Genomic DNA, 24,247 nt, shown 5'->3' with positions numbered 1-24,247 from the left:
TTTCCACTGATGTCAAACTACAGCCTGTCTGCCATGGACTTCCTGTATGTATCCAGTTTACAGAGCTATACGTGAACAGGAGACAACAAGAGACAACAAGGGACAACTTAAATTGTTTGATACATACACGTCTATGCAATTTGGAAGGACTGAAGTGGTCAAGTGCAATTTGTTTTAAATGTGCTGTATGTTGAAGAAATCGTTTGCTTTTTGCCTAGCTTCTGTGTTTATTTAATTCTTCTGTTTTGTTCAGTCAATCAGTGAGTTTTGTATAAATGTGGGTTCAAGTGACAAAACTGTGTTGTTATTTTAGTCACAAGTCGAATGAAAACGAGATCTCAATTTTAACTGGCTGTGTTGGTTTAATAAATGTTAAATGATAATAACAATAGAAAACAAAATAAAGGAGACAGATAACGTTTGAATTTAGTCAGTAAGTGATGATTCATTTGATGAACAAATTGTGGATGTGATGATGGTGTCACTTACTTGACTACCGGTTCCATCCAGATCTTCAGACGGATTCTCACATTGGTGTAATCTGTCGTTCTAATTTAATTGTAACTGACAATAAAATGAGATCGCCGACCACAGCAACTGACGAGGCAGTCTGTTGATTTCTACAATAAATATGGTTGCCAGTAGAGGTCGCTACCGAACCACTTACGACAAGAAAGACGAAGATAGAGCTAGAGAGAGAACAAGATATTGTATTGACGAACACATTACTCTCTTTATCCACATATGCTATTAAATGTGTTGTCAAAAAGTTCTTACGTCCTTAAAACAATTTACAACCTATTCATTTTGTTAATGTTATGGAAAAAGTACCCTTTGAATTATTTTCATCACGCACCAGGAACAAAACATTTCAGGAGTTTGTTGTCGGCTACTACTAGAATCGGAGACTCGACCGGATGTCATGAACACAGTGTTCCGGCAGCTGGCATACCGTGTAGCTCATTAGCCGTCGAGCTAACGCCATTTAAACAGTTCCGTTATCATAATATTTGAGACATTATTGAATATTCTGCTTGTAAAACACCAAGGAGCAAAAATGATTAAAGCCATATTGATATTTAACAACCACGGAAAGCCGCGGATGATCAGATTCTATCAATATTTTGTGAGTATTGTTGGAAGTGGTGTCAGAACATGAATTAGCCTGTTGACAAACGCTAATGCTACACAATGATGTTCCGGTACAGGCTGTCTACTTGTGTTTTGTCCGCTACCATCGTTCATGCTGTCATTCAAAATCTTTGTCCTGTCATAATCGTGATTGTCGGGTGTTGCTCTTGTGTGTCCGACTTCTTGGAGCCACAGTTGTTAGCACTAGCCGACGCCAAATAACTACTAACGACTAAATTATGCAGTTGGCGCTGTAAGTGACGTGTACAATAACAATGTTTCTTCTTTCAATCTTCTTGACTTCCAAGATCAAGATTCAAATGAATGGCAGTAGAATAATGACGACTTTATTATTCATAAATGTACAGATACGGGGAGTCATGACGTCATGTTAAACTTTGAGCCAAGCCACTGTTCAGCAGATGAAAACCAGTTTCATGACAAGTTAATTGTATTTGTATTGGAGCTCCCAAACCTTTGGTGTTTATTATATTGATTGTACACTATTTTCTCTTTTATTTCACCGCAACTCAGATCCCTTTAGGTTTGTCCACTGATGAATGAAAAGCAATTTGAAGACATATAGAGATTCGCCATTAGTTTAGCTTTGCCTCTTCCATTTATCACCTAGAGCCGGTCATGTAATGGTTTGTATGTGTCCAGAGGATTTATGAATCCAGACTGGTTACAGGACGTCAAAGTCAAATGTGTTCCGTCCCTTTGCACTCAGTGGACCGTGTTTGTCATGTGTGTGTTCTTGCAGGCGGAGGATATGCAGCAGCAGATCATTCGGGAAACTTTCCATTTGGTTTCTAAGAGAGACGACAATGTCTGCAACTTCCTTGAGGGTGGAAGGCAAGTAATGATGTTTGTCTGAGTGAAAGTGACACAGTGTTTGTATATGTAATTCCTAAATGTTATATTTTCACAGAAGTGTTTGCCAGTGGACAACAATCTATCACAACAAGATGGGATCTATTAACTGTGTGATGGGTTGTTCCTGTTGAGTGTTTGATTGAAAGTCATGAGTTGAACTCGCAAGTTATGGGCGGACACTTTTAACCAGAGCTGGAATTTGATGCGTTATGACATTTGAGGGGGAAAACTACGAACTAAAACTTGGATGCTTCCCAGATGTCCGTTTGCTTTCACCTCAGACGCTGACCTGATTACCTGGCAGCAGTAGCAGGCTGCACAAAATCTGCCCAAGTCTTAGTCATTGTTTTTCATTTGTTGTTAAATCACTGCAGGTGTATAAGAGCCCCAATTATTGCATTTATTTGTCTTTGATCTTTCACTCCAAAGCTTGTAATTTTTTCCTTTTTATCTGCTTGCAGCCTCATCGGCGGCTCTGATTACAAGTTGATCTACCGGCATTATGCCACGCTCTACTTTGTGTTCTGCGTGGATTCTTCTGAGAGCGAGCTCGGCATTCTGGACCTAATCCAGGTCAGTGAATTCTTCACCAAGTTCTTCTCCATTTTTCAGCACACGGGAGGATAATGAATGTTTGAGTGATGGTTCCCAGCCGTTGCTCCCTTGAAATGTTGCTATTCTTGGAAGGGGAATTTATTCGACTGTACAACTCACTGATAATGTGTTTAGACAAGACAGTCGCTTAAATGATTAAAATGAAGGTTTGCCTCTTTAATATTGTTTTATATATGTGCAGAGGACAATATTAGAAAGGCCTAGAATATGATCCAGCTGCAAACAGGACCATAGAAGTGAATCTGACAGGTCAACCTTATGAATAGAGTGCAGTTCTGGGTGTTATACTCTTGTGTACGCAGTAGGTAGATGTTTGAAAATGTTCATTGTTACAAGTGTTTAATAAATTTGCAATCCGTCTTCATTGTAGGTTTTCGTGGAAACTCTAGACAAATGCTTTGAAAACGTCTGCGAGCTGGATCTTATCTTCCATATGGACAAGGTGAGACAAACGTCACGCTTTGGTTAGACTACTCTATAGGATTTTGCTTTTTAATGAGAAGGGGACGGGGTTCCTTTTCCCAACAATTGAGTGAAATCTTCTAAAAATTACGAAAATAGAATCAGTGAAACATTCATCAAGAGAAACAGATGACAAGACTCCATTGTCATATGGTGAGTAGAGCCAGAAATCCATCAGGCTTTTTTTTGGCATATTCAAGGAAAAGACCTTTTACTAAATATCCTTTTAGAACCCTTCAATATAAATCTGATGTTTTTTTACCAAGGTTGGCATACTTCGGAATATCTTTGATCCACAGTGTGAGTCAGAGGGGTGGAGGTGGATTTCCATCTTATTAGTATGGAGGCGGCAGGCCAGAGAGGTGGTCTGAAAATGTTCTGCCCAGTGCCGCAGCATCTTCATAATGTGGACAAATGCTGAGAAATATAACACAAAAAGGTTGCCAGAGAAACAAGTTGAAACTGTATCTTTTTTCATGAACAAAGATGTAACGCAGAATTCGTATGGGCACATGAAGTTATTGATTCATGTTGTTCTTATTTGAACTTGTGCAGCATTGGAGCAAATGAACAGTTTTCTCACCTCAATATGTTTTTGGTTACAGCCAGTTTAAACGTGATGATGTAAAACAAGTTTAGTTTCACAAGGTCGCCATAGCTTTGCTTTATTACACTGTGGATATACAGCTTTGGAGAATTTGTGAGGTCATGGTAGAAAACCTAAGGGAAAATATTTGGAATTTATGTGGCAATTATGTGTAGAAACCTAGATTTCCTTCTCTGATAACAAAGCTAAACTCACTCAAAATCAAAACCAAACTGTGGGGGAAAAAACTTCTTTGCCATTCTCCTCCTTTGTGTACGTTTCTCCGTCTCGCGAAAACCTTTTGGAGAATATCCGAGAGAACCGCTGTGGAGTGTTCAGGTTTCACCGAGGCTGGACTCGATGTGTCGCTGCAGGCTAATCAGGCACATTTTCGGCCATCTTGATTGAATTTTCCCAGTAGGAAATTGATGTCATGTGGCGCAGATGGGTTTGGCCAGAGAAATGTTCTCAAGATGAAGCCTGGAAATGTTTCAGCTCGAGAGGGGAACTCTTTTTCTGTTCTTTTTCTTTGTGAACCCGTGCTGCAATTGAGAATGGTACACAGTTGCAGGATTCAGAAGGTAGTGGCCCCGTGGCAGAGTTTTGACTTTGAAACATATGTGTAATTTGAAACAAATTGCCACATTCCAAAAGTTATTGAGTAAATTATTGTTAACTGCATGCTGAGTCACAACTTTCCCTATGTTTATAGTGCTTGTTCTGGGGTAAACCTCTTGCAGCTATTTGCCCTTGTGGAAAAACGTGATCATCAAACAAACGTCTGTACACATGTACACATTTTTGTTCTTGTTGACTGAAGTCATGACTGTTGTGCAGGACTCCAGTTTCGATCTTCTGCTGTCTCGTCCCTTTTAGTTTAATGGTAGAAATAAAAAGATGAGCCAGATTGTGAAAGAATTATAGAATTTCTGAGAATTGTAATTGGCAATAAGCTTCACAGTTTCACATGGGGGCAATTTGGAGCAAGATGAGAGAGGTTCATGTAGTTTTAACTGCATTTTCTGTTGCATGATACAATGTATTCCTACGTTCAGTCCCAGGAACACACAGGACACCAAAAGGTTTTTTTAAACTCATCTTTTCAGGGTTTTGCTGTAGTTCTATTGTATATAAACTGCTATGTTCTGTGCTTTGCAGGTCCATTACATACTGCAGGAGGTGGTGATGGGAGGCATGGTGCTGGAGACCAACATGAATGAGATCGTAGCCCAGGTGGAAGTGCAGAACCGCATGGAGAAGTCAGAGGTCAGATTCTACTGCACACGTGAAAAGGACCAGTAAATGGCTTTCTGGTCCTTAGTATACAGATGAAAACCAGGCTCTGATTATATTTTACTTCATTGTCATCATCATCTACCAGGCTGTAAATTTGCTTGGCGTTCAAATGCGTGGAGCAAACTGCTCTCTTCTAGAGGCATTAGTGGCAGGGTGGGGAAATATAACGCTATCAAAACAGTGACTCAAACGCTACAACAATGATTGAGGGACATTTGACCTGGTAACCATCCAAGACAAACGGTGTGTGTGTAGGCAGAGTTTACTGTTGAGACTCAATATGGGAGAAAGAAGACCACAACCATCTTGGAATGTCTCTAATACATCACCACGACACAGAGGAAGAGAGAGATAGAGATGTGATGACTTAAATCTGGCTTTAATCAATATAACATTCCTGCTGGAGGCAGGTAATCCTAACATTAAACGCCTGCGTTGCCTTTGTGTAAAGACCATCAATGTTTAGAAACCCAGTCAGGATAACAGATTGTTTTCCTACATGCAAGGTTTGAGAATGGGCTGCCACAAAGCCCTACATTCATCTGCGTCAGGCTTTGTGGCATAAAGTAGACAAATCGAACCCTGGAAACAAACAAAAGAACACTTGTTGATTACGTCAATTCAAATAAGGCCTCAACGTTTCAGTTCCCACGGATTTACTGACTCAACAGGGCCTAACTGCCCTATAATAGGATGACTCCAAAGTTAGGATTATTAGTATTCTTATTACTATTTCTGGATATGATCTTAATTATCTATTAAACTACACACTTCATCCATTGATTTCACACATTTACCCTTCATAATTTACCGCCTCAACTTGCAACAATCACTTCATTCTGTACGTTTCTGTGTGTTATCTTGTTGCGTTTGGGCAGGGAGGGCTGTCAGCAGCTCCGGCCCGAGCCGTCTCCGCCGTGAAGAACATGAACCTCCCCGAGATCCCCCGCAACATCAACATCGGAGACATTAATATCAAAGTGCCGAGCCTATCACCGTTCTGAACCGGACGCGACGAGGGGGAGAGAGAGCGAGCGAGGACGTCCTGGCTGAGCTCCGCCAGGTTGAAGTACTACTGATGACTCCATTTCTCTTGCTGTTCCCTTCCACCCAGCTCTGATATGTATATAAAACTGTTTTTATATATATATATATACATACTAAAGAATATGAACCACTCTTCTCTCCCCGTCATTCCGATGGTTTCACACACACGGGAGATGAGCTGTGGATTATTTTTGAGTTTTGCTGTATGAAAGTTGCAGGTAACTCCAGTTTTGAGATTTGCACAATATTGTAAAGTCTGATTCTATGAAGCATAATGAGTCATATTGATATCTCTCTTTTAATTCAACTACTTCTGCATATATTTGCTCCAATTGTCTTATCTTCCCCTTTCTCAATGGAAATAAAAAGTCTGTAGTTGTAGTTTCCTGTCCACTGTTACAAATATTCCATGTTTAATCACAGCATGACCCGACTTTCCTCGTGTCTGGAGTCGACTGCACTTCGGACCCAGAAATGTGACCCCTGGCTCCTGCATTAGGCTTTGACATTCTCGGACACATCCTAAATCCTTTGCTGTAAGCCGTTTTCACAGTCTGAGATCCGAATCTGTATGCTTTTTCCTCTTATTTAAATTTTTCTCCAATTGTAATATATTGGACTTGTGTTTATAACGTACCTGTGATTTGTGAATACTGTTATTGTTCCCCTGGGTGCATATTATGCACAATCTGTAGAAAAAATGTAAATGCTTTTCAGTTCCAGCCAAGTTTTAATGTGATGTGATAGGTTCCTGCCAACATCTGCTTCAATGGCTAACCATTTTGGCTGTTTGTGTAAAGTGTGTTTGTGTCTACATGATTGTATTTCGTGGTCAGATGACTGATGCAGATTGTCTTTGAAGCTACTTTGAAGGTCTCTGTAGTTTTCCCCTGAAATCCTGTCCGGCCTCAGATGAGGAACCTTTGTCCGTGTCAAAGTCATTCCCTGCCATTGTCAAATAAATGAAAATACAGATTCCTGTGTGCCTGTGCTTTTTCATGCACCACCTTGTCCTTAAGAATCTGGAATCTTTCTTGTGCTGGTTATCTTGACTCACCAGGCTGCGGTCTACCAGTATAATGGTGCTGCCGACACAATTATAGGTACATTCTGTCCCACCGCTGATCTTCTGCGCTGGGTTCCTCTTCAGTCCTGAACTCAACCACAATAAGTTCACAGTGTTGTTGATACAGACACATTCTTTCATCCCCCCTCCCACTGATTCAGTGAAGCTTTTTGTGGATGTGAAGGGAGTTGCCCCCTCCCAACATCTTTCCTCCAGCAAGCAGAACTTGTGGTAGCTCACACCGCCTCCCTCCTCCCTTCGCCGTCACAGATGCAGACAGACTTGTTTCACATCAGCCAAAATCATTCCAGCTCAACTTCCACTCCTCTTACAGCCTTAAATCTGCTGTGGAGGGCCAGCTCAAAAAGGGTTTGGTATGTACTCTTTTTCCTCTTCTGACATCTGTGCTATAGTCACTATGCTGTAAATTAACTTGTTATTCTGTGGCTTGCCTTTTCCTCCGCATCAAAGTTAATTTGTACAGAAATAGTAACTGACTGTGTGCACATCTGGTACAATGCTGTGCTGTTGCTTTTGAGATTAGATTCCCTCTCTGAAATTTGTTCACAAATGAAAAGGATTGTCCTTGCCAGTGAATACTTTAAAGACATGTTTTGAGTATAGTGTTGTTCACACTGTCAATGAAAACTGATTTGCTGACAGTGTCCGTGTCAGTGTCACCCTCCAAGTTACCATAGAATCGACAATTCATTCAGTATGGTCCCTATACTTCCTCTGCTTTGCATTTGACCCTAACCCAATTAATCCTAATACCTGAACAAACTTAAAATCAGACAGCTATCAAAAAGAAATGTCTTAAGAAACAAGTTGTACATAAGTGAATGTTATTAATAATTCTGTTCTAGAACAGGCACGAGTACACCAAGTCTCATAGAAGGCACTACAGAGTCCAAAATAAAGTTACAGGTACAAAACAGTCTCAAGGTGTTAATTTAAGATCTGCCACAAAAAAAGAAGAAGAGAAACCGACAAAAGACAAGCAGCAAATATTAATAGTGAAACAAAGTAAAATCATCAGCATATTAGAAGTGTGATTGTATGTGTCATCCATACATCTCCCTCAATGTGCATTTAAAGACGGCAATAAAAAGCTTTCATCATGCATTTTTATTATATCATGACATACACTTTATTTCATACATTTAATAGAGTTTATATATTTGGTGTTTGGAAGTTGGTTTGTATTTTTTGCACACGTGTTACACATGGGCTTGTTATGATATAGCATCTACATATTTGACAGTATAATTGAGGGTGGTGCTCTCTCAGGATGCTTGTGCATGTTCCTGCCTTCACTGGTATAAGAAATGAATCTCTTGTGACTTGTTGCTTTACTGAACAGAAAATAATTCACTCTGTCCTTTGGTCCCAGTATGACCATTAGGAGGTTTTGTCTCTCCACTCTGCTGAGATTTCTTGGTTAGCTTTCAACATCCTGAACGGGTTGTACTGCATGTCAACACTCCTACATCTGGCCAAGGTCGCTCTGTTACAGCAACAGTGTGAAGGCTGATAATGGTTAACACATGGAATGGATAGTTGAGGTCACATGTTGGTGTGCAGGTGCAATGATGAGAAAAGTAAATGCACGTGAGTTAAAAAGTGTTTCACATTCACATGTTTAGATAAGCAGAGATAAGAACAGGAAATCGTAGTAACCGCGTGAAACAAAACCTAAAAAAGGAGTTGCAGGAAAAAGAAACCCTCAGTGATGCTGTTTGTCTCTTGAGTGCTGATCAAGTGTTTCTTCGTGCTTCCAGGCGAAAAAAGGGATTAACAGTAAAATGACACATATGTAACTTATGCCTTGTTTGACTTTGACCTTTTGCACCAACTGCACTTCCTGTTCCTATTTGTCTGTGTTAAGTTTATTGCATGACACGGCCTCTTGTCAGCTAGTATTACTTTCTAAAGGACTGATTGTCTCTGTCATCGCTGCTCAGTGAAGTCATGTTCTTTTACAATTCAAGGTGATCATTATTGCAGTAATCTTCATGAGCTGAGCTGGTTTGTTTTTGTATTAGATCTGGGGATATGTGTAGTTTGTGTGGTCTTGGTCTGCAGAGGGTTGAATGAGTTTTGGATTCATTGTTTCCAGATGTTCTGAATCTGAATGAAGGATCTCACATTCACATACAGCAGCAATTTGTTTTTGCAGTAAGGTGCCAGGGATCGTTCCAGGTACTTTCTCGATAATAAAATAGTTGAATCGTGTGTAACTGTGCATGATGGGATAATGCCATCTACTGCTACCTATAATCTACTTAAGTATGAATGGCTGAATGTTATCCATCACAACTGAAAGAATGACAAGGGTGCATCATGAGCATTAATTAGAAATGGTGGTGGATGTGGATGTTATGTCAGTATAGCTATAACATTATGTAAGACTGAATACAAGTACTCAGTGTCAAGGAGTCATTGTCTTAAGTTCTTGAATCTAATTACAAACAGAATCATGTCACACTGTAGGTCACCAGATGTTAAACATTAACTGTCAGCTGATCTATTCCCAAGCTCTTTGTGTGTGCAAAGGTAAACCTGTACTGTTGGAGAACAGTAAAAGGGTCATTGACATTTCTAACAGAAAACTTTTCACGTGCGATTAGAGCAAAAGCACAAGCGACATTGACAATGACTCTATGCTGAGCTGAGACAGTGAGCGCAGTGGGGCAGCAGTGGCCCAGTCCATAGGGGACTTGGCTTGGGAACCGGAAGGTGGCCGGTTCAGGTGGGCTGTGGACCAAAAAACGTTGACTGGCAGCTGGAAGCCGAAGTGTTGCCGGTTTGCCTCAAGGGCACTGCCGGGGTGCCATTTGATGTGTGTGTGATTTGCATTGTGTGTTGTGTATAAAAGCCTGCATGAAAAAATGCATGTACCTGAATGTTAAACTTCTCAACGATGGGATCTTCTTCTTCAGACACGGAATGCGGCTCTATTACTTACACCTGAAATGGTCTATTCAAGTTAGTCAAAGAAGCGTTCATCTGTTTGTGATCACTAGGGGGCCTATTTGCAGATCTTGCACACTTACAGCAATGTTACCAACTCACTGGAATCTGAGGAGTTGTTGTTTTTGATTGTCCTGTACTTCTCTAACATGTTTGTTAGAGAAGTATAAACATCATAAAACATGTACATATAAAATACTGAATGGACCTGCCTTAACCCCTGATTAGACAGACAGTGAGTGGTGCCTGCTCAGACAGGCTACTTCTACTACTACTACTGCTACTACAACTACCACTAATACCTGTTTTCACTCAGTATGCACAGTGGGTAGTGCAGCATCAAATGAAGGTCAATTTGTTTTTGTGCTCTTTAATTTAAGCATTGCAAAGGTTTCTAGACATAAACATTTTTATAATTTGTCCCATTTAAAATATTTTCATCATATTTTTTATGACAAATAAAAGCACACTTGAGTGGAGAAAACTTACTTATTCATTGACTGAGCAAACAATCGCTTGATTATGAAAACATGGACAGAACCATAAATGTAGTCACATATTAATAGAAACAGAAGGTCACAAAATTCAGGGGACAAAACATTGGTCATATGGTCATAAAGTAAAGACACCAATTAAAATGTTATAATGTCTGTAAAATTTTGTTGAGTCAGGTGAATTGTCAGTGTGTGTTACATCTCATGAAGACTTTGTTGTTCTGGATCTCACAATAATTTCAGGCAGGGTTCTAGATCCTTCTCTGAAAACACATCACACCTCTAACTACACAAAGCCATCACCAACCCAAACACATAAAGCCTGAATGTAACCATCTGGTTTGCTGGTCAGTAATGATACTTCAGATCCCAATTGTTGTGGAATTGACAATTCTACTTTGTAAGAATTATACAGGAGTATAATGCTGGTTTGTGCGGTATTATGGAAAGTAAAGTGATTCTGATGGTGTAGGCCAGGGCCTCAGTAGTATGTCATAGGTAATTCTCTGACTTGTAATGGGTGAGTTGCAAGTGATTTAAAGCTAACAAGGCATAAAGGAATCAAGATTTCTGTTGCCCTTGATTAATTGAGGTGTAGACACTTCCTTTCTTCGATTTTGGTATGAATCAACTCCGGCCTCTGTTTGTCTGGGGACAAGCTAATTAAAGGCCCGGAAGATTATCTGCCATAACATTTATGAAGTTAATTTTATTGAATTATCTTAAGCATTGTTCCCTTCCTGGATATGATGAGCGTTTATGTCCTTGGACTTCATAACACATGGCACAGTTGATATCAGTTGTAAATCTAGTTATTGCAGAATTTATTTATTGAATGAATACTGGCCTTGGCTCATGAGGAGAACGTTTGACATCCGTCTTTCGATGCCTGAATTTTGATGTACTGTTTCTATTCATTAACAACAGTAGGTGACAGTGCAGGTTATAACCAGTTAGTTGAACCAGAAATGGGTCAATGTTAACATACGGGAATCATAATCATAAAGCCTTCCGGGCAGTTCAGCAGCTAAGTGGTTTGGCTTCCCGAAAGTATTTCAATAGGTGTGGACCTCAAGTTTGACAACAAGCAACCTTGTCCAACACGTTACACACCAGAGATTATATTACACTATAAAATAGAAGGAAAATAAAAAAAAGTCATTCCATGGTCACAAGTGCAATATACAACCAGTGAAGTCAAGCACAGTCTGTATACACCTACACTGTCTCTAGAAGAGATCTGATCAGCCAGAATAAGTGAAAATACTGGTGCTGGTGTGTCATGAGTGTGAAGGACTTGACCAGATGATCATGATCAAATTCCATAATCAAGCCATCAAGGGAACTTCAGTTGTATCACATGTTAAATGCATAACGATCAAGTCAGTCATGTAAGTAATCACATAATACATATTGACATTCATTGTAAAGTATCCTCAATCCCGTAATAACCTCAAAGACAAATGCTCAGTATAGTGAGTGAGTGCTTTGTATTTAAAATCACTACTCCTTAAACCTCACTGATTCTGATCCACCATAGTCAGCTTTACTGAAAAGAATAATCATGTAGAAAGCGATTATCGTAGCTCACTCTGGGCTTGATTCAGAGCAACTTCCTTCCCTCTGTGTTCTGCTTTAGTCTGTGTCAAGAAGTGGCACACTTTAAATAAATCAGTCACCATCTAGAATCAAGCCAGAGCAATCCAATACAGAGACAAAACCGATTAGACATACTTGGTTAATAATGCGGTTAGTTTAAGACAAGGAAGCAAACTCTACACACTGACAAAGCCTACAAATAACCTCGTCTAAGAACCAAACCCACACAGGGAAACATCTGCGGGGAGATACACTCCCCATACAGAGGGAGAGGGAGTAAGAGCAAGCACGCAGAGGCATCAGGAGGAATCTGAAAATAGACCCTGCTTATATTCAGCTGCGAATTTATAATGTAATTATTTGATGTTGTCATTTAATGTAGACCTGCCAAGACTGAATAACTGACTTCTGTCCCTCTTTCCATGTCTCTTTAGGTGTAATGGTAATGTGTTTTTGCCATTAACTGAGGAGGAACAAACCTTGCTGCGCTGGAGGAACACAGAAGAAGAGTCCTTGTTTCTCCTGTGACCTCTTGCCTCAGCCATGGGGAAAGGCTACTATCTCAGTAAAAACCTGGGCCGGGGCTTGATGGTGCTGGTGGTTTGCGCTCTAATTACAATCATAGCTCTGTCCATTGCTTTAGACAAGGCAAAGGCCAGGATGCGAGGGAACGCCGAAGATGGAGCGACAGGTAGCAGCACGCCTGCACCTTCCCCCACCCCCCCCACACCAAAAGGACCCTGGGACCACTACAGACTTCCGCAGTCCCTTGAACCCCTCTCCTACAATGTGACCCTGTGGCCTCAGCTGGACCTCAATGCTGACAGCCTGTACATCTTCACAGGACACTCATCGGTCATCTTCAGATGTACGCAGGAAACTGATCTCATCCTCATCCACTGCAACAAACTTAATCTCACTCTCACCAATGGACACCTTGCAAAACTAACTGGCCTTAATGGAGCCCCTGCACCCTCCATACAGAAATCTTGGCTTGTGGTCAATACAGAGTATCTAGTTCTTCAGCTGCACAGCGCACTAACTGTGGGAGACTCCTATTTACTTAACACTGAGTTCCAGGGGGAGCTGGCAGATGACCTGCAAGGCTTCTATAGGAGTGAATACATTGAAGATGGTGTGAGGAAGTAAGCAATGTTTCACACTAAAAAAGTAACTAAAAAAAGAAAGCGAAAGAGAGGCACCAGTTGCAAGAGTGACTTTCTATCAAATGCAGGTGGTGGTGGTTCCGTTTTGCTTCTTTGTCTCCTTTTGTCTGTCAAATGCAGTTAAAATTGAAATATCCTTGCCTTTAGCCTCAAAAACAGTTTTCGTGAGCTCTGAGCTAAAGCCAAATCTAGCGTTTGACGTGACAGTTAGTGTAAACTTTGTGTAAAACATTTACACTGTTCCATGTGTGGCGATGACACCAATGACCTGAGGTTGTTTTAGCTCTGAACTCATAAAAGCTGCATTTTCAGAAAGTCAAGGATTTGATTTGATTTGTCTGTATTTCACTTTGATGGAGGTATTTGCATGATACAAAGACAGAAAAGAAAGGGTGAAGCTCCTCATCAAAGATTTTAGATTGCTGTTGGCGTCAGTGGGGCTTTGGGCCACCACGTTAGAAACAAAATCATTGAGATTTCCTTTGTGGCCCATGTACTCGTCACTGTGTCTTGGATTATGAGATGGGATCATTCTCTCTATAGACACAAACAATTAATGTAACAAGACTTTGTATATGGCAGAGCTACAAAATATAATCTGACAAATAAATCCTCACGTAGATGCTGTGGAGGATTCATTCTGCCATTCTGCATTGACAATGACTGTTTCTCTCCGTGGGATTTTGGGATGCATGTGCCACTGAAGTGCTGCATTTCCTGTGTTAATATGTAAATGGGCTATTTTGCAGAATTGTCGCCACCTCGCAGATGCAAGCGACATATGCCAGGAAAGCTTTCCCCTGCTTCGATGAGCCGGCCATGAAAGCCGTCTTCACCGTCACCATCATCCATGATAGAGACACTATAGCTCTGTCTAACAGCAAAGAGAGAGGTTGGTTTGAGGAAGAGACATATTCCATGTACATTCTCTCTACTCTCAGTGGATGAAGGTGCCATTCAGTGAATCGACCTCTTTTCATATTGCAGAAAGACTGAAATGTTCTTTTAAGAAATGTTCTTTGCAGAGCTAAGGGCAAAAGGGAAGTAGAAGAAGACGATAGGAGGTCTCTGGGGGTTGTACTGTTTAAATACTTAATAACCTGAACAACAGGGAAAAGGAGATGTCGATGACTGTCTGACTGTTACTCTCTCTCTATACAGAGGTTGTGGACTCTGTCATTGGTGGCGTGGCTGTGAGAATAACTACATTTGATCCAACAGAGAGAATGTCCACATATTTGCTGGCATTCATTGTCTGTGACTTTGCTTCCCTTCAGTCATCTGAAGACAACACCATACTGGTAAGAATGTATTTACGCAACGGTATGATTTCATGCTTGGACTCCAAAATCCTCTTTGTTCCAGACATGTGCTCAGCAGTCACATTAGCAGTGAGGGTATGTGACAATTGAGGCCATAGATCAACAACAACACAAATCGCAAATGTTAAAGATGAAGATTCATGTGAACCATAGAGATTATGGGAGAACAGGACCAACAATATAAAATCTCTGTCTCTCTTTAATCAGCAACCAGAGTACTATGAGCAATCTTGGCCAAATGTGTGCTACAGGATATGCATTTCATACTTACTTTCTTTACAAATATGGCAGGGGATACGCTTTGGAGAATGTCTATGGTTTGCCAGTGCAGTTTGGAATTCTTTTCAAAAATGCTCTAATAACAATTTCAAATATGAGTTTTGGAATTTCAATTCGGCGTTGTTATTTGGAAAGACATGGAAATTCATTTGGCACCAGAAATTAAAATTTTACCAGTTTCATTTTGTCAGTCCTCAATAAAGGCGCAAGGAAGCTTTAATTATTTTTGCTGCCACAGCATAAAAACTTCCAAATTCTTTGCAGATCAGAATCTGGGCTCGAAGAAACGCCATTACTGCTGGACAGGGTGACTACGCTCTTAATGTGACAGGGCCAATTCTTCAATTCTATGAGCAGTACTACAAAGTAAAATATCCTCTGTCCAAGTCAGGTAGGTCTACACACTGTTGTATTGCACTATGCACATGTACTGAAAGTGCATTCTCTTTGTGTTTTGGAGCTCCATTTGTATTGACTCTTGTTTACTCTCTGTCTTCCCGATGTCCTTGTCCTCTCCAGATCAGATTGCGCTGCCGGACTTTAACGCCGGAGCGATGGAGAACTGGGGTTTGATCACATACAGGGAGACGGCCCTGTTGTACGACCCAGTCATATCCTCAATCGGAAACAAAGAGAGAGTCACCTTTGTCGTCTCCCATGAACTCGCTCACATGGTAGGCCACAAATTATCTGCCAAACTGCAGGTGTCATATCTGCTTATTCACTCCAGCAGAGGAGAGATTAAAAAATATGCATAAGGTGCAGTTTTGTAGACATGATATGATTCAGGAATGATAATTCCACTATAGTAGTGTTCTTGAGGTATGAAATGGATTGTACACAATGTTCTTCACTGCAGGTTTTTTTCCCTTTTTTTAAAAATACCCCAAACTCTGCTAGAGACAAAGTGATTTTCCTGGAGTAAGGAAAACAATAAACGATATAAAAATAAGGTCAGCCATAGTCCTCATCCTTCCTTTACTAAGCAGAAGGCCGATCTTCATCTGGGGACAGATTAACCCTGCTACCTTTTACATTTTTGTAAAGCCTGACAGATAAACAAATTAAGAGGCTTGTGGTTTGGAATATGTTTCAACCCCCAGCCATCTTACTTCTTGCAGTGTTGTCGGTCAAGATCGAACTTTCATAAATAATTTTATCGTATTTTTTTTATTTATTGAAGCAAACCTTTATCATGACAGTGTGCATACAGTTTAAGGACAGTTTGGAGATTGTTTCCTATACAGAAAGAGGGGGGAAAGGAGAGAGCGATAGAGAGAAGGAACTCTGGGAACTCTTTACCTTTCTACTGTGTGTGTTTTGTTGTTTTGTCTTCAGTGGTTTGGGAACCTGGTGACTGTGAGATGGTGGAATGACCTGTGGTTAAACGAGGGCTTTGCCTCATACGTGGAATACCTCGGAGCTGACTATGCTGAACCCACCTGGGACGTTGTAAGAAAAACACTTCTGCATACACCCCAATGTTCTATATTAGAGAAAACAGGAGGAGGAAATGAGAAAATTCCTTAATCGCATCCGTCAGGGAATCCTAGTTTGAGTTTTGACAGCCACATGGTCAATTCATTATATGGATCCGATCCATTTAACATCTCACATATTTGTAATTTAGGAAAAATGGTCATAACTCATCTTCTTCTTCTCTTTGCTTGGCTGCAGAAAGACCAGATCATTCTTTCTGACGTGCAAATGGTATTTGCTGTGGACGCCCTGGCCTCATCTCACCCGCTGTCCCGTGAAGAAGAGGAGGTCAATAACCCTGCCCAGATCAGCGAAATGTTCAACACCATTTCCTACAGCAAGGTCTGCTCCTCTCACATGACAGGAATAAATAAATGCACAAAAACTATAGTACAATTTTACTATTTTGCACTTTTCCCATCCACATAAAGTGAGAAGCAATACAAGAGCACCATTGTGATTTTCACATTTTGCCTTTGGCACACTGACAAATTATCTGGTGGTTTGTGTGTTTGTGTCGTTATCAGGGGGCAGCAGTACTCAGGATGCTGTCAGAGTTTCTCAGTGAGCCTGTGTTTGTCAAAGGACTCAGTGTGAGTAATAAGTATAATCACTTACTTACCACTGCTTTTGGATTGTGCAAGGTGTGTGTGTGTGTGTGCTTCTGTGTGTTGGGGGAATTTGTGGTGATCATATCAGAGTCAGCTGGTATGACAGAAGAAACTAAATGCATCTGATGATCAGCCTGACTGACTGCACAAAAAACATATTTGGTGGAAAAATATGTAATTTTCAAAATTCACTTGTCAACCAACCATAGAGGGTTCACTTTAAATGTAGGATTTGTCATTTCCTAATTCTGCCTTGTGACAATGATATACACTCTATAACAGTAGGTGGCTATCTCTGCATTCTCTCCTCAGTCTTACCTGACTACATTTGCCTTCGGCAACACAGTGTCCAAAGATCTGTGGGATCATCTCCAGCAGGTCAGCTCAGCGAGTACACTTGATAGACTCAGGACATGGCTCATTACGTTATAAAGGATATACATCTGGTGGGGTGTGTAGGGGTTTCTTCATATCCACCTCCTGCCATGTTTGTTTTCTGTTCTCAGGCAGTTGAAGACACCCCTGGTATGCGTCTTCCACACACGGTCCATGACATTATGAAACGCTGGACCCTGCAGATGGGTTTCCCAGTGGTCACTATTGACACTCAAACAGGACGTGTAACCCAGAAACACTTCCTGTTGGATCCATACTCTGTAGTGGAGAAGCCTTCTCAGTTCAAGTAGGAACCAATTTTACCTTTTTCTGTAAGTTTCGTTTAGATGATAAAAATGATAAAATTTTAACTATAAAAAGCACCACTGCCTGGAGCAAAAACAAAATGGTAACATAATTATTTGGAATCAAACACTGATCTGGCAGAAATGAATGTATGAAATCCCAACCATTTATCTTTTGATGTTTCTGCCCAGTTACACATGGTTCGTCCCAATAAAATGGATGAAGTCAGGCGAGGAGCAGCAGCAGTACTGGCTCCTTGAGAAAACAGGTAAAGACATGATAATGCTGCTCTTCTCTAACTGACTCGTAAATCAGTAACATCCTCCTTGGCGTGGTTGTTTTGATTTGTTTCTGCTCCCAAGTCAACTTTGGACACTGTGAAGGCTCGACTAGAATGCGTGCGAGATCCGATCAAAACTCTATCTCAGTAGAAACTCATTCCCTAGCTCAGATTACAGGTTTGAAAACTACCTGTGGTGGTAATGCAATGGTGTCTGTTTTTCCCCTGATGTTGTTTACTTTTCCTTTGGAAAGGCTGAAGGTAGTGATTCGGTCTGTTTCTCTAAGACACTTGAGCAGGGTGGATACTATCAAAATCAAAATTGAGGTTTTCTGAGAAAAGGTGGTGTTTCTACTGCCCCATGCCAACATATTCTAAATATTAACAAATTCCTACACAGCACTTTTACAGTTGTTTTCGCTAAAACAGTGCCACACCTACTTAGATGTACATACTGAAAACGTACTAATATGAACACTGTTGTCTTTCTTTCATATTTGTATTAGCCATCCACACTGAGATGAGAGTGTCAGGAGAGGACTGGGTGCTGGGAAACACCAATGTGTCTGGATTCTTCAGGGTGAACTATGACCATGACAACTGGGAGCGTCTCCTGTCCCTGCTCAACACCGACCACAAAGTGAGTCCCAGGCGCACACAGTGTCCCCACCTTATGTGTTTATGAAACTGTAGAGAGAACAGAAGAATTGGTGAAGAATTGGTGATGATTTGCCAGGATATACTGTATATGAGTTTCTAGTCTGAAAGGGTTAAAAAAGATAGTAGAATGCATTGATAGGTTTCTTTGCACTGTTAATACAGAACAAGACAAGTTGGATTATGCATTATTACAAAGGATACACACTCTGCACGGCCTCTATCACCACATTCTCTGCAGAAAAAACATTGTATGAGAGCATGATTGGAAAATCAAACTTGAAGCCAACATGACAGCAGGAAATCACCTTAATGTTGGAAACTAACAGACCTCCATCCAACAGAAACTGGTGAATAGACTGATCAACAGGACCATGAGTCACTTTTCCAGGCAACATTTCTGAAGTCTGAGTCAGGATAATCTACATAGTCCAAACCACAGTGACATTCTGTCCCCTTCCTTCCCCAGAACTGGAAACATGATTTTCCCACCACTTGCCTTACAAAGACAGCCCCCCAAAAAACACAAAAACTTGGGTAGTGGTCAAAGCTGTTGTGTTGTGAGATGGTTCAAGTCCTATTCTCTCCGAGACATGATGGATCAGACCCAGCAGTGGAGCTACATAGATTCTGAGCCATGGCAACCGTAAGAATGCACTAAAATCCGAGGATGGGTTTTGTGCTGGCTTAGGAAGGGCTACAGGGAATTGTAACTATTTTGTGGTGAGGTGAACAGATCACCACAGAATCATCCCTTGAGCCCAAAGCGGCGCTGCCACTCAACCGTCCTACAACAGATGAGTGACGAGCTGCATGCACAGGAAGTGATAAAAACTCTTCTCTGGCCCCCTCTGCAGTCAAACTAGCTCAGTTTGTCATTGTGACCCAAAGGGAGGATAAATCTATGCCCAATGGGGAAGAGAAATCTTGTGCTCATCAACTTGACATTTGCTTGAACTAGAATCAAACGATCAATCATAGGCAAAAATACATCCAAATAGCCGAGCCTCGGCTGGGTTGTACTGGGCAGGCAACAATGAGCAGAATTCCATTTTTCCATATCTCAATTTTCATCAGAGGCCAAGCGTAGACATAGTGTATGTGTGTGTGTGTGTGTGTAAGTTGATGTTTCTCATAGACGGAGTAGGATACGCCTGGGAGGAAAGAGGAATGTGTACTCTATGTAACAAAGGCCTTGTGTTGAGGCAGTAAATGGGAAATCTTTTTATGAATAATTGCTTTTATGGTGGCTTGATAGGTTCGTGAACTTAACTGCACATTTGCTGTTGAAACCCTGCAGTTGAAACAAAAAATGTGAAACTTTACAGGCCTGGTGGCAGGATGGTTTGTGTGAAATCGGTTGAGAATGATTTAAGTCAACATAAAGTAGAAGAACGCCTCTTGGGTTTCCGCTCTGTGTTTCCAAGTTGGCACAAGCAGAAGTAAGATTTTGATGATGGAAATGGAAAGGAGCTAGTTAGGGACTTATCTATTCTAATACAAAAGTGTGTGTGTGGGTCGAGCTGCTAAGAAGCTTTTTAATCCATCTTATTTTCTTTAGGCTTTGTCAATCGTCAACAGAGCACAGATAGTGGACGATGCCTTCAACCTAGCGAGGTAAATAAATAAGGAAAACTCATCATGTCTACATTAATTGTGCGTCTGGTTGTCAGCTAAGCATGTGAATCATATGAAGGTCTTGTTGTCTTTGTGTAGAGCAAAAATTGTCAATACCACATTGGCCCTGAGAACTACGGAGTACCTGTATAGCGAGCAAGACTACATCCCCTGGGAGTCGGCACTAAGGAACCTCAACTACTACATCCTGATGTTTGATCGCACAGTGGTCTATGGAGCGTTGCAGGTTTGTGCTGTCGGAACGTGAATATGAAAATGGAAATGACTGGACACAAAAACTAATTTGCTAATGTTACTTTTGTTCTTGTTTTAGTCATACCTCAAGCACCAAATCCAACCACTTTTTGAGTACTACAAGGTGCTTACAGCTGACTGGACCAGAGTACCAATAGGACACAATGACAAGTAAGAGTTTCTAATCCAGTAATTTAGAAGAGTCTACATATTATACTTTTTAGCGATGGATGGATTTATGTTATACCATATTGGAATTTCAGGGTAGCTCAGAGAACACAGTGCCAGACTGATGCCATGTTGCGTAAATCATAAGCTGCTGTTTCTACCACCTTTCCTTCCTTTGCAGTGAAAGAGCCATTGTTGCATTATTTCACCATTGTGCAAAAATTAACACTTTTGTCAGTCTGGGGGTAAACGAATCTGGGAGACATGGATTTTCTACTTAAATGATAAAACTGTATTTTACGGATGCATCTTACAACAACAGGATACTTGTGTGCTTCTTATTGCTACTGGAGCTTTCTGAATGAGCTACCATGTCACTATGTATAATTGTGCTTTGTGATGAATCATCCCCATTCTCTTCGATCTCCCTTCGCAGATATAATCAGATGAATGCCATAGGAGTGGCCTGCGGGATGGGTGTGGAGGAGTGCAGGGCGCTGACCAAACGCTGGTTCAGACAGTGGATGGCAAATCCAGGCCACAACCCGTAAGTACAATGGAATTTAACACTCCTTGTGCACAAAAATGCATTTTTTTGGCCTTTTGGCCTTTTGCCCTGACACTCCTATCTAGCGTTATCTCCACAGCCTTCGATCTGCCCCATGAGATTGATATCTAATCGATATTTGAATTAATTTTGACCAGGATCCATCCCAACTTAAAGTCCACAGTGTACTGCCATGCTATTGCCTATGGTGGAGTGGAAGAATGGGACTTTGCCTGGAAAATGTTCAGGAACGCCACTGTGGCATCTGAATCGTCCAGCCTCAGGGCAGCCATGGCCTGTGCCAATTCCCCCTGGATTTTGAACAGGTACACTTGCACCAGATCAATTCAATTCACCTGATCAGTTATTTCTTTGATAAGGATTTTGATTTCAATATCACTGGAATTAGATTTTCATCCATTTTCTGAGAATGTTTAGGGCTCCATGTGGGACAGATTAGTAAGACTTTAGACAGCTTGAACTTCTTCCAGTATAAATGTATTGAAAATGCATTTTGGAAATGATCTTGAGATAACAAAATGTTTTGGATGACGCAGGTATTTGGAATACTCATTGGACCCAACAATGATCCGAAAGCAAGACGCCACATCTACCATCCAGTCAATAGCAAGTAATGTTGTGGGATTGCCGCTGGCCTGGAATTTTGTCAGATCAAGATGGAGCTACATTTTCCAACAGTATGGACTTCGATAATTTCCCTCTTGCAAGTTCAGCTGAAAATGTAGTTAGCATGCACATATTGATTGAAGAAGGAACATTTTCTCCACTGGGTCATTGTGAAACTGTCAGTTCCTTCCCAACACAGTCAATGACACACTTTCAACGGAATTTGTACTTATTCTACAGAAATGAATCAGCAGTGATTAAGTGACCTCATGATAAAAAAAATTCCTCTTTTGTGTGTCAGATATGGCAAAGGATCCTTCTCGTTCTCCAACCTTGTCAGTGGTGTCACGAGGAGATTCTCTACAGAGTATGAGTTGCAGGAGGTATGCAGTCAACCACACTGAAATAACACACTGCATTTTCTCACAGTTATTTTGAAGAAAAGAAAGATACCAATTGCAAACTCTGTGTTGAAATTGTTCGTCTCTCTGTCTTGTTTTTGTTTCGTTTATTCAGCTTAAGAAATTCAAAGAGGACAACCTACATATTGGTTTTGGCTCAGCCACTCAGGCTCTGGAACAGGCTATAGAGAAGACTACAGCCAACATCAAATGGGTGAAAGAGAACAAAGCCCAAGTGCTGAAGTGGTTCACTGAGCAGTCCACATGAGGAGAAAGAAATTATTTTTTGTACCGTCAGAGATTTGTAATAAATGAAAATCATATCAAACACAGAATAGAACAAACGTGTGTGTTTCATGGTTCAGAGATACACTACCTCTTTGGTGATATAGGGTATCTGTGAAACACAACGGGCCGCTGTTCGGACAGTGTTTGGTCTCTCTCAGGATGTGTTATGCAAACTAGATGTGCAATAAAGGCTACAAGGCTATACACCCCTATATTAAACTGAATCTATATGGAAAAATATTATAAACTTGCTATGCAGTAGCAGAAACAGTGAATATGAGGAATTAAACAAAGAAAGCTGAGTCATTACTGAGTGAAATATCATGAGATACAGGAAGATTTATAGTATTCTGATGTCAAAAATCACACAAAGTACTATGATATGCAGTTTTATCTATCAGAAAATTCCAAATATATGATCACACAAGTCAAATGCTATCAGATCAATCCCACATTGTCCAGAGGATGATGACCTTTATGCAAACAGCCTATATTCAGTTGTAATGTGTAGCAGCTAAAATAAATCAATCTATATTTGCTGCATATATATTTGTTTGTGCTTTGCTCAGCTTGTTACAGAGTATAGTTTTGATTCCTTAGGACTTTGATTCTGACTGGGTGCTGGATTTGTTTACACAGAGTCGCTTTTTACTCTGCACAGTGTAAAATCAGTGTAAAAGTGATCTTACTAAATAAATTGCAATTATTGTTTGATCGCTTATGTTTTAATTGGTCTCTGATTGTCATTTTGTTTAATAAATTGAGCCTTTTTCAGATATGTGATCATTTTAGTTCCGTTTAACCACTGAAGTAACACAGCACATTTTTCAATGTAATTCCTGTCTCAGCAATATAAGCAGACTTCTACTGTTTGAAACTGAACACTTGCCTCAGGGTACCTTGGCAATATTTTCAAAAGGCAGGGGCAGTGTTTCTTGTGTTCTTGTCATAGAGTTCCAACAAAGACAACACCTTAGAAGAAATTTGACCCGACAACCATTGGATCATAAGTTTGTTCTATCAACCACAGGGATGCAGCTACTGTGTGTGTGTGTGTGTGCGCGTGTGCGCTTGTGCGCGCGTGTGCGCTCGTGTCCGTGCGTGTGTGTGTGTGAAAACTCCTTTGCTTCTATCAGTACGACTCAAAAATGTACAAACGTTGTGTTCATGCCACCTTAGTTCAGTCTGGACCGAGCTGTACTTCAGCCAGGGACATTGTGTGTCTTACAGATTAGGACAGTGGAGAAATTGTCCTGGTTTCTATCCTTGGCGGACATTCCTACCTCGATACAGATAATAATATTGAGAGGATGAGTTTACTTGGACGATTGGATGATGAATGTTTGTGAACTGCTCATCAGCAAGCAGTTCTCCAGATGTTCTCCTAATCTTTATTGTTATTCTACATGGTTTTCTGGCACATAACTAACTTGTCATACATCAGCTTGAGCTAGAATCCTCTCAGAAAGAATCATAGGACTCCATTGAGGAGGGGCCAAAGAGTAGAATACACAATATGCAGCATGTTCTGTTTGCTTATTGTTATGGACTTATGGACAAACGCAGCATAAAGAGTAATGCCTGATTTGAATGAGTTTTATCATTAGAATTGACTGCATTATCTGAAACCACCAGGGAAGTTCCAATTTTGAATCCGGTAACGGTAACTGGATTACCAAAGTTTCTGTTCCTGTGTTATTTTTATCTGTAAAGATGATTGAACA

General features: G+C 40.7%; 2 protein-coding genes across 3 annotated transcripts; both read left to right on the top strand.

Annotated features, from left to right (window-relative positions):
* Positions 1-913: 913 nt before the first annotated feature.
* ap3s2 (adaptor related protein complex 3 subunit sigma 2) lies at positions 914-6,988 on the top strand. The gene is made up of 6 exons (XM_076156202.1): positions 914-1,126; positions 1,895-1,986; positions 2,469-2,580; positions 2,993-3,064; positions 4,829-4,936; positions 5,845-6,988. Exons 1-6 carry the CDS (start codon positions 1,058-1,060, stop codon positions 5,968-5,970), a joined length of 579 nt encoding a protein of 192 aa, XP_076012317.1. The 5' UTR covers positions 914-1,057; the 3' UTR covers positions 5,971-6,988.
* A 325-nt stretch (positions 6,989-7,313) lies between these two features.
* On the top strand, positions 7,314-23,252 carry LOC143004898 (aminopeptidase N-like). Of its 2 annotated transcripts, XM_076156074.1 has the most exons (21): positions 7,314-7,453; positions 12,580-13,290; positions 14,061-14,203; positions 14,473-14,612; positions 15,177-15,303; positions 15,432-15,586; positions 16,251-16,364; positions 16,590-16,733; positions 16,919-16,984; positions 17,315-17,380; positions 17,509-17,684; positions 17,875-17,951; positions 18,470-18,603; positions 20,182-20,237; positions 20,337-20,484; positions 20,572-20,663; positions 21,097-21,207; positions 21,366-21,533; positions 21,765-21,905; positions 22,136-22,217; positions 22,351-23,252. In XM_076156074.1, exons 2-21 carry the CDS (start codon positions 12,689-12,691, stop codon positions 22,501-22,503), a joined length of 2,895 nt encoding a protein of 964 aa, XP_076012189.1. In that variant the 5' UTR covers positions 7,314-7,453; positions 12,580-12,688; the 3' UTR covers positions 22,504-23,252. The 2 variants fall into 2 exon arrangements, with proteins under 2 accessions (XP_076012189.1, XP_076012190.1); XM_076156075.1 differs by lacking the exon at positions 7,314-7,453 and having other exon boundaries at positions 12,921-13,013.
* Positions 23,253-24,247: the final 995 nt, after the last annotated feature.

The sequence above is a fragment of the Genypterus blacodes genome, unplaced genomic scaffold (genome assembly GCF_046128005.1).
Source record: "Genypterus blacodes isolate CSIRO-AG114 ecotype Tasmania unplaced genomic scaffold, CSIRO-AGI_Gbla_v1 ptg000067l_1, whole genome shotgun sequence".
In the NCBI taxonomy this organism is placed as follows: Eukaryota; Metazoa; Chordata; class Actinopteri; order Ophidiiformes; family Ophidiidae; genus Genypterus; species Genypterus blacodes.
This window is presented reverse-complemented; position numbering and strand designations above follow the sequence as displayed.